Source organism: Drosophila eugracilis, unplaced genomic scaffold, assembly GCF_018153835.1.
Source record: "Drosophila eugracilis isolate 14026-0451.02 unplaced genomic scaffold, ASM1815383v1 contig_2088, whole genome shotgun sequence".
Taxonomy (NCBI): Eukaryota; Metazoa; Arthropoda; class Insecta; order Diptera; family Drosophilidae; genus Drosophila; species Drosophila eugracilis.
This window is the reverse complement of record NW_024572964.1, coordinates 4,942,110-4,952,635: the sequence shown is the minus strand read 5'-3', so window position 1 is coordinate 4,952,635 and position 10,526 is coordinate 4,942,110. Positions and strand designations below refer to the sequence as shown.

The window sequence follows — 10,526 nt, the reverse complement described above, 5'->3', positions numbered from 1 at the left end:
ATTAGGAAATATATTAACACCATTCTTATATTGGAATCTATCGCAAAAATAAATGTATTCCTACCATAGATATCTTCTTAAGGTACTAAAATTTTCTTTCTCTGCTTCAGTCAAGGCTCCTCCGCCTGACTGGTAAATGTTTGTCCAGCATAATTGCGCTCAGCATGCAGTTTCCCTTTGCTTTCCCTGCTTTTGCTTTTCCAGGCGGTGGCTACAATATTTTTCCTTCAGAGCTTCGCCTTTGCCGGCGTTTTTCAATTTTCCCTAGTTTTGCCTTCTTGCGGAGCTTTAAAGGATTTGGAACTTGTTTACGTGGCGTATTAGTATAATTTACAACGGAAGCCATCAAAGGCTTTGATGCGCCGCAGGCGAGTCTAGAAATTATTTTCCCATTGCCTTAACCGAACTAATTTCAACGTGTCCGCAGTGTTGTTGTTTATGTGGGTTAACCGCAGGGAAAACGGAAAATCGTCGATGTGGAGTGTTTCCATTAATCAATTTGGCATGTAGTTTGTCTGGAATTGGAATCTAGATAAACAGCACTGGTTATAATAAAGTTCGATGGCTTAATAAACTAATGAAAAGTTAATAACCACAATTTTGCATTGCCCAGAAATGTATGCTACACAGAACGAAAGTGTTGGTAAGTTATTAATAATTATTAATATAAAAACTATTACTATAAGTCTAAGAAAATCTCAATAAATATATAAGACATTGATATCACACATTGTACCAAGAAATAGTATAACAGATTTCTAAAAATTCCTTTCAGTGCATGAAAAAATAATATCAAAATCCATTAGCAAAATATATACCTAGATTAGGTTCTAAACCAGAAAGAACCCCAGATATAGATATATATATATATAACGGCCGACAGCTAAAGCCTGGTTACATATTTATTTTCGTATTTTTGCCCATTACAATTGTCGCAGCAATTGCTGGTCATAACAATTACCGTTTCGTGTTTAACCATAATAATCTGCCCTGTTGTTTGTGTAATTAAACAAATAATAAAGCCGAGGGCCCTTACCACTTGAGTGTTTTTATTGTTGACCAAATATGAGTTCATGGGATTTAAAATGGTTTAATCAACTGGGCCTGGCCCAAACAACACACACTCTATGGCCCTTTGTAATACCCAAAAAATATTTACAATGCTTTTATGGTTTTGTGCCGAGCACTTTTCGCCAGTGTTTCTGATTGTTTTGGACTTAGTCTGGTCTGGGCCACGTGCGTGCCTCGATGCCCTGTATAATTTTCCCTTAGCCCATAAATCGTTCGGGGGCTAAATTTAAAAATAATACAGCAATTTGAGATTTATTGAGGAGCCAGACTCTCTCTCTCTCTCAGCTTCGCTGGATTTTGGCCAGGTGGCTTCAATAGACATGCCAGAAGCAGGATTTATGACGCAAGCAGAGAAAACAAATAGCCTCTCAATTATTGCACAATTTGAAGTGTTTAATTAGTGTATGGTATTTTATTGCATTGTATTCAGGGTATTCGTGTGTGTGTGTGTGTGTGTGTGTACGTACGTATGGTTATATGCATAATATAGGTATATGTATAGGTAAAGGTATAGATATAGGTATTATGTAAACACTAACTAGCGTTATGCGTGCTCGATTCAATTGTATATCACTTAAATTATAATTACGAAACGAAATTGCTCGTTGGTTAATAGCGCATAAATACACATTAAATGCATAACCAATTGTTGAGTTTTATGTCCTTTGCCATCTAATCGGTATCCAGTGGTGTCCGGTGGAATGGTCATGGTTTGGTCATGTTCATTCATCGATGGGCTGGCTAGCTTCGTGCCAGCATTCCGTTGATCATGATGTTGGCCAGTGCGTTACGCCTCTTACGCCACGCCCCCATGCCCTGGGCATGGTACTGCAGCTGTGTGTACCACTGTTTCGTCCTTACGCCGTCCTCCGCCTGCGAATAAATAAAGCGGCGTGTAAACCCGTTAGACATGTATTTGATTGACTAGGCCGTGAGATCCTACACCCTACACACCCTTCATCCCCCTATCCTCCTATTTTTCCCAGCAAGGATGTCATTTTGACAGGACCCGTGGAGTGCGTGTACGCACGTGTATGTGAATGTATGCGACCGCTTGTCAGCCGCTCAGTTGGCCGGAACTAAACGTTTCAATTTATGCGCCGCCGGCCTCCAAAGGCCTACGTTGGGTAGTGTAAATCCTACACTTAGAAAAACCAAGATGCTGTATATCTTAAATACTAACCTTAAATACTACCTTTCTTTAACAATTTATAGTATTTTTTCCACCAAAAATACTGTATTAAATATGTTTTTAAGCATTTTTTCAGTTCAAAGTTCGTTTAAACTTATTAAATAAATCAAATTAATTTGCTTATTGACGCATAAATATATCTTCCTAAGGAAATCATAATTTATATTTTTGGTGGACTGTAGCCTAAACCGAATCTGTCTGGCTGTCTCTCCGTTTGGCCCCTTTTCCCGCCACGGCCCTCACGCAGCCATTTTGTTGCGCTCCCGTGCGTTTTTCTTTCATTCTTTATATAACGTATTTCAATAAATGTCATTCATTTTGGCAGCCGTTCTACGTGCGCTGCCTGAGCGCGTCTGAAAGGATCTCCGCCTGCGGGTCCTGCCAGGACATCTCCCCTCTTCATCCTGCAATGGCTTAGCCCGGCCTGAGCACGAAAGAAAAAAAAAAATGGAAATTTGCATGACTAAAATCTGGCTGGCTGGTCGGATGATGCTACAAGCATTAGACGGGCAAAGATTTCAAATGGATTTTTGCATACGCTTTTTGCGCTCTGTCTGTTATTAAAATTGCTTTACTTTCCTTGGCAAAAGGTAAACTCTTCATTGTGCCGAAGCTTCCTTGGCCCTGCCTTCCCGCCGTGGCTCAAGGAATTTTCCAGCTCCCCCAGAAAAGGTTATCAGCATGTAAGTGTGAATGAAGAAGCTATCCGAGGGTGACTTTTATTACATTCCAAGATGATTGTGCGGGAAGCACTTTAAGCTGGATAATTTCATATTCATCTTGCTTTTCATTACTCAAATTTTCTATTTTCAGTTCGGAAATTTCTCGTAGTGCCCTTCTGGTTAAACGTTTGCCACATGTTGTAAAAATACACCATTTCGAGGTTGGTTAACTTCTCTGTTGCGCTGCTCTATTAACCGCACTTCTGGGTTAGAACAGAAAAAAAAAAAAAACAAGAAACCAGAAACTATCATTCCCATCCCAAACCAAAAGCTGGAAACTAACGAAGCCCAAACACTGGGCGCTGTGCAGTCAAAAGGCTGGTGGTGCTCACTAATTCAAAAGCCAACTCAACGGGAACCAGGACTCCTGGACTCCGGACTGAATTGGCTTGGTTAGTTGGAGTGGAAAACAAAGGGCCTAGCTGCCGATACCAATAGCGATACTCCGGCTCGTACTCACTTTGAATATGAATGTGTCCTTCGATGAAATTTCCTGCACTTCGAAATAATCATCCCAATCCGCTTCGCTGCACACGACACATCTGTCCAGATAGAGCGGTTCCCGGATCAGCGTATACCGTCCGCACTTTTCCTTCACCAGTAGCAGGGAGGCTTCGCGGATGCCCGTGTGCTTCGGGAAATTCAGTTTTTCCGACATGGCCTTCTCTGCCCTGTAATTGGCACTTGGCTGTTGTTGTACGGTTGTCGTTGTTTCAGGTTTAGTTGTCGTCGATGTCGGTTGGTGTGGCACAAAAAAGGACCAAAAAGGCGGCGACAATGGAAATAAAGGAATAGAATAAGTGGGGAAAAAATGAAAATTGTGTAAAACGAAACTAAACAAAATTACAACTAAAAGTGGGTGGACAAAAGGTACAGGGAAAGAAAATGTTTAGGTTTTTGTTTTTAAACCTTAACCTGTTTTAGTACATTTTATTAGTTTTTGAATACATTTCTTGTTCCTTCAACTGATTTCTGAATGAGTGAAATTATATCTAAAGTAGCACTTAAGTACATATAATAAGGACTAACTTTCCAGGTAAGTCTAAGCTTGTTGAAGTGGATTCGTGCCTTAAGTAAGCTTCTTATTCTTAAGCTCTCATAATGTTGTTCTACTTTGTGACTTTGGACTTTCTTAAATTTTTAACGTAATCATTTTTAAATTTCTTAAATTTGTGTAATCATTTTTTTGCCAAGTGCACTTTGGACTATGCTAGATAAGACTTTGGCAAACGCACAAAGCGTGTCAGCCCGAGAAACTGCCGCAGGAAGCGGCACCAAGAAGCAACTGGAGCCACGAGACCAGCACTAGCAAAAACTAAAGGGAACAGGCAACGAACTGGATGGTTGGTGACCGTTCTTGAATTGAGCAATTGTCGGCGGTCGAGGACGGTCCAGAAATTTAGAGCAGGGCGTTGGGAAAAAAATAAAAACCCCGATCGGAGCAGAAAAACCAAACAAAACATGTGACATACGCACTGCGTCCGTATGCCGATTACGCCTCCGATCTGAAAACCCCTGGCAGGATGCCACTTTCCTTGCCTTTTTTTCCTCTTTTGTTTTTTTCTTTTTTTTGGACCCGAGATAGTTGCTGGGATAAGCACTTTTCATTAGGAGAAAAAGCCAGAACGAGAACGGTACCGAGTGGGCGAGTGGGGTTGATGTGGATGTGGATACGGTGCCGGTTCAATGGGCTCGGCTCTGATTTGTTGAAATCTTTTATCGCACGGAAAAGTGTTGCCATGGCAGCCGGAAAAGCCGAGACAGCTCCGGACAGCTTCCGCCGCACAGAGGCAACTGGATAGCGTCGCTCGCTAATTGCCTTGGCATCGCCATAGCCATCGCAATCGCCTTTTGCCATCTTGGGCCGTGTCAAACGTTCAACGTCTCTTGATGCCTGTCAAAAGTGGCCGCCAACAAGAAGGCGAAGGAAAAGGGAACAAAAATGGGGGTAAGCATCTGGAGAAGGTATTACAGGAGGTGCTCCATCGAGCAAAGGAAAAGGTGTGAACTATGGTAAAGTCAGGCCAAGTCATCATGCAATGAATTTCAGTCATCTTCCTTAAGCAAGGTGTTAGAAGAAGCTGCTTTTAAGAGGATGGCTATTAATTTATGATTGATAAAGCAATCTTAGGTTACATTAATTATTATATTTTAAGTTTTTTAACTCTACCACCTACCTTGCCATTGGTAACCAACAGAGCATTGACTGGCGTCAGCTTGATGGTGCGGGCCTTCTTCCAATTACTATCCGTGGGCTGAGTGTAGAGCAGTCGTCCTTCCATGGCGAATCTCACCTCATCGTGGTTCCATTCCAGAATATCAATGGCCATTTTACGTAGCTTGATGTTGATCATGTCAATCTCGCAAGAGGCACGTCTATTTGGACTGGAGGAGCTGATGCGGCGCCACAGCTTGGTGGGCACATCCTTGGCCTCCTGGTTGATGTGGTTCAGGTGCAGTTCAATCTTCTCCTGGGCTTGTTTCAGCAGATCGCGACCATCTAGATGGGAGGGTGTGACCTTGTAGAGACGGGCCAGTAGAAGGGGATACTTCGTAACGCGCTGAACGGGAACCTGGAAAAAGTTATGGTTGTAGTTTTATAGTTTCTTGGTAACCTCAAGTACTTACCATCAAAAACGAGTTAAGATTCATGCGCCGCAGTACGGCGTTCTCCATTTGGGAGACCTTGAGAAAGATGCGCAGCAGCTCCTTCTCCTTCTCGAGATTGGCCAGGAGCAGACTGGCGCCCGCCTGGCGGACGCAGTAGCTCTCGAAGGCGTGCAGCATCTGTGTGAAGTCGAGAAAAATGCGACCGATGTTCACCGTCAGTAGGTCATCGTCGCCCTGCTCCAGCGACATGTCCAATGCGTCGCGCATTCGTTCGGCCAGCGTCTGGTTGTTCTCGAGCAGATCTTCCGTATTGAGGAAGATCGCAGAGAGCTGCTCCTGGGTGAGCAGGCCGGCCACCAGCATGGGGTGGCAGAACTCCTCCAGTATGATCTGCAGATCCCTGCCATACTTCTCCTCTGTCTCCACAATCTCCGTGATGATCTCCTTGCGCTCCACGCGCTTCTTTCCGCATTTTCGGCAGACCAATGGAGCGTAGAGGACTCCACCGTCGCCCACCTGCATCTCGACGGCTCCATCGCAGTCCTCGCACAGGTGGAGTACGGTAGGTGTGGCCTGGTACTTGCTGCGGGATGTCTTACTAGTTTCTGAGCCTACTCCGGAGTCCTGTCGTTCAACATCGCTCCCGGATGACTTTCCTCCTCCTCCGCAAATAAAGTTATGTGGCGGTGGGGACAGGGAGCTCATGCTGCTCTGTCCACTGTCCCGTTCCCTTTCCCGCTCCTCCGCTTGTCGCTTGTCCAAGTCGCTCAGGGTATCCGCAGCTTCCTCTTCAATAATCTTGGGGTTGTTACCATAATCGAAGCTCTCTTCCCTGGCCAAACCTCGTTCCTTGGCATCTACGAGGTAAGAGAGGATATCATACTTGGAGGCTCCTTCGAAAATGGAACGTGCAGCCTTCTTGTCCAGCTCTGCATCATTTAGAGGAGGAGCAGAAAGTGGCAGTGGCGGCGGAACCTCATGGATCTCCTCATAAATAGGATCTCCACTATGCCTAATCGATTCGTAGTGATGTTCCGAGTCAGTTCCCAAATTCTGATCCATATGCGTGGAGTGTTCGATCTCAGCCAGCGTGGCATCAACCAAGAGCTGGTAGAACTTGGCACGCGTGGCAGTATCCAGTTCCGATTCGGGATCTTTTATAGTACTAATAGAATCATCTTCCAGGACACCAGAGGCAGTCAACTCGCTGGAACAGCTCTGATAGCAATCCGACTCATTGCCACCCGCTCCGCCATCGAAATCGAAGAGCTCGTAGTTGTGGGCAGAGGCGAAGCTATTGGCGGAACTAATGCTGCCCCGATTGGACAGGCGGTCCTCCTCTTTGGTTGCACTACTTCCAGTTGTCGCCGGCTGTCGCTCCAAGCGGATGCGTTGCAGCGAGGCGCTGATCAGGCGGTTCATGTCGTCGTGGTCTTTGGTGCCGCTCATGTCGATTCCCCGACGGGTTTGCTGGAGTCTATGCAGTGAGTTCTCAATGAGTTCCACCACTGTCTCGGTTTCCAGGCCCTCGGCCACCTGGCCCAACATAGGATCTTGCAAGAGTTTGGCTATGAAACCGGGTTCCTTGGGTGGCGAAGTTGATAGCTCCCCTTCCTGAATTTTCTTGGATTTTCCACTATCCCGCGAAGGAGCTCGCAAGCCACAGACATGTGGTACCAGGTTAAGTTTCACTGCCTCCACAGGATTGCGGAGGATCTTGAGGAGCTCAGTCTCGTGGGGAACCAAAGGATTGTTGCTTCCACTGGGTGAGTCTGGGGGAGGTGGAGTAGCTGGCGTGGAACTTATGACAGGGGGAGTATTGATGGGTGTACTACTGGTGGCCGATCCCTTCCTCTCCCGTTCGTAATCCAACCGGATAAGAGTCCTTCCCCGCCCGCTGGAACTGCTACTGCTAGAAGTGGAGCTACTCGATGTTGAGGAGATGCAGGACACCGATCTCTGAAGGTTGACCTCGCTGGCTCCTCGAATGGGTATAATGGCAATGCCCATTCCCATCTGCTGGCTCCGCAGAGTGTTCAGTTGATTCAGTTCCTGCTCCTGCTCCTCGGCGCTGCTCACGTTGATGCAGACACTCGTGGCCGAGTGGCTATTGACCACAACGGAGGATTGGTAAAGGGGCTGAGCGGCATCTGCACTTAGGTTCATGGTGGAATAGCAATCATCGCCGCTAATCAGAATGGAAGTCTTCTTAGGCGCAGCGTCCTCTTCATCGGGGGAAATCAAATAGGTGTTTGGCCTACGGCGGAGTTCCACGCCCAAATCTGTATCATCCTCGCTGTGCGAGATCTTCAGGCGATGCACCTCCTGGGTGAAGCCATCACCAACGACACCACCCACCTGCTGCTGCTGGGGCTTGAACGGAGCAACCCGAACCACCGTCCTTTGGGGCGATAGAGGCGACTTATTGATTTCGTGTGGCAACGGCTCTAATCCTTTGCCTGCTCCTTTGGGAGGTGGAGGTGGTGGCTCCGTGGGCCGCCTTTGAAATAAATCTCTCGAGTCGCTGCGGTTGCTTTTTATGCGCAGCGCCATTGTGTCCTTAAAATTTAAAATGACATTCTGCGGCCCACTGGCTGGAGTCGTCGGGATGGAGTGGCAGTTTCTACCAGCGACGGTGCCGGAGAAGGCGTGGCCGTGGCCGGAGGTGGTGGCGGCCAAAGGCGCGGTCGACAAATGCCGTTCACTATGCGCCCGTCTGATGGGATTTCGCGATTGTGTCGTTTGTGCTGCACGCTTTTGACTTGCCGCAGGCTTTCCAACAGCATCCTTCTCCTTCTCCTGCCTCGAAATCTCCGTCTCCTTTTTCTGCTGCTTGTCCTTGTCCTGATCCTGGTCCCTTTCAGCCAAGTCGTTGGTTGGTTTGTTGTCGTGACTCTCATCCTTGTCGTTGTGCTCGTCATCATCGTCATAATCGCGATTTGCTGCTGTCGTCTTTTGGGTTGCTGGTTGTGAAGCTGTTGCTGGTGTCTCTCCTCCTGCAGCTCCTGGTCCGGGTCCTCCCGCTTCTCCCACTCCATTGGATGCGCCTGCAAAAGAGTAGATGGCAAGCCGGTTAGATGGTGACACTGGTGAGTGGCGTGTCGCAACTGGCAAAATGTTGCTTTTGTAAAGTAAATCTAAGTCTGCCAAGCCCCGGCCAAGATGCGGATGGTGGCCCACACCCACATTCACAACCTCACCCACATTTTCATCCAACTGCTACCTGATCATGAGAGTAATAGCCAAGAGCCGAAGGGGATTTGGCTTGGATCAAATGCGGTAGACAACGATTGCAGCAGAGTTGGCGAGGGCTAGCTGAGTTTCGAAAGGCTTATAGCCAGATTTGGAGGGTTTTTTCAAAAGGTTTTTAGAACTTTAATTTAATTAAAGAAATTTATTAAAAAATTTAGGAAATCCGCTTAAACCTCAAAATTAATTCTGCTTACAAATTAAAGAAACTTTTCCTTAATAATTTTCCTCAAAAGTGGTTTTATTATTATAACAAATCTTCACCTGTTGAATTCCAAGGGGTTTTCTGATTTTCTAGGAACCCAACCTTATTGCAACTTGTATTTATTTATTCAGTATTAAAGTTCGTAATTTGGGGATTCCCCCATTGACTGAATGGCTATTTATTTATCTCCTTGGCAGCACCTTCACTTCGGTTCACTCGGTTCACTTCATGCAGATTTATGTTCGGCCAAATGGTGTAGTTGCCCTAGTCCTTGCCCCCCAACCACTCTCTCATCTGTCCCACTATTATCACAGCACCACCCACCCAGTTCCTACCTCATCCTCATCCTCCGCCCACCCTCACTTCCGTTGACAGCCACTTAAAGATGTGCCTGCCCGCGATAAGGTGTTTTGTTTCGGCTCTTTTGGTTTTCGGTTTTTGACGGTGGCCACGCTTGTGGTTGCAAGCCGCACCACCCAGAAACCACCCAACCACGCTGCCAAAAACCACCGAAAAGCCAACCACTCCGCCACCCCCACAGGGCTGACAATATGTACGTATCTTTATTTATGGTAAATTGGGTGATTTACGTTGCGGCCGATAAGCTTTGCTTTTCAGCGCTTGCCGGTTGTCCTTGTCTCTTGTCCTGGCATTTGAATTGCCAGGCGGCTCAAGTCCTTGACTGTGGCAGTGGGCGCTTGTAAATGGGCTTTTATTTTCGTTAGCCGGGTTAAGGGCCCGCACAAGGACGAATGCCGCGACCAAGACGCGGACGGGGCTGGCTCCAAACAATTTGTTTTGGAATTAAGATAATAGATTACATTTAAATGTTTTTCTGAGGCTGAGAAAAGGGTTTACTTGTGTCGCCGAAATTTGAGTGCCGCTGCTGACGTCAGCATTAAAATGGTTTGATAACCCAACCGAAAACCCCATGAGTTCCCCTTGCTGCTACCCTACCCTACCCTACCCTATACTCACAAATACAAAAAAGTAAAGATAAGACATCCGGACAGTGACCCACAAAAGCCAACGTCGTTTTAATGAGTGCGAAAAGTGAGCTGGCTTTATGGGTTGCGGGCACCTTTGGGTTTTATGTTAATGAGTGTCATCGGCATGGAGATTCGAGGAGCTCAGTCGGTGCACTTTGAACCCCAAAAGCGGATCGAATAAACACCTGCCAGCTCAACGCTGCGAGCAGGAAATTCACTCCTGCGAACAATGAAATTAATTAAGTGCGACAGCCACTTGAATTTCAATCGACAACCCTTCGATTTGCTAATCGCATTAGCCCCGTGCCATTCGAAATAGTTTGCCATGCAAAACAGCAACAATGGCGAACGGATCGGGTGGCTACAGCTCGAGTGGCTTTGTGTGGAAAAGGTAACTCAGTTTTCATTCAACACTTGTCAGTTAACTCCCCACAAAACACTACACTGGGAAAGATTGTTAATAAATAGTAGAATAAAGTTACACTTTA

The 10,526-nt window shown here is 46.3% G+C and overlaps 1 protein-coding gene across 5 annotated transcripts in view; it reads right to left on the bottom strand.

The window, feature by feature from the left end:
• Positions 1 to 1,463: 1,463 nt before the first annotated feature.
• Positions 1,464 to 10,526, bottom strand: part of LOC108107794 — a 108,181-nt gene continuing 99,118 nt past the window's right edge. For all 5 annotated transcript variants that reach the window (XM_017215508.2, XM_017215506.2, XM_017215509.2 and 2 more), the window contains 4 exons: positions 5,614 to 8,642; positions 5,163 to 5,558; positions 3,446 to 3,673; positions 1,464 to 1,944 (listed from right to left, as the gene is read on the bottom strand). In XM_017215508.2, the coding sequence (XP_017070997.1) occupies positions 1,813 to 1,944; positions 3,446 to 3,673; positions 5,163 to 5,558; positions 5,614 to 8,642 (3,785 nt within the window). In that variant the 3' untranslated portion in view covers positions 1,464 to 1,812. The remainder of the gene's footprint in view (positions 1,945 to 3,445; positions 3,674 to 5,162; positions 5,559 to 5,613; positions 8,643 to 10,526) is intronic.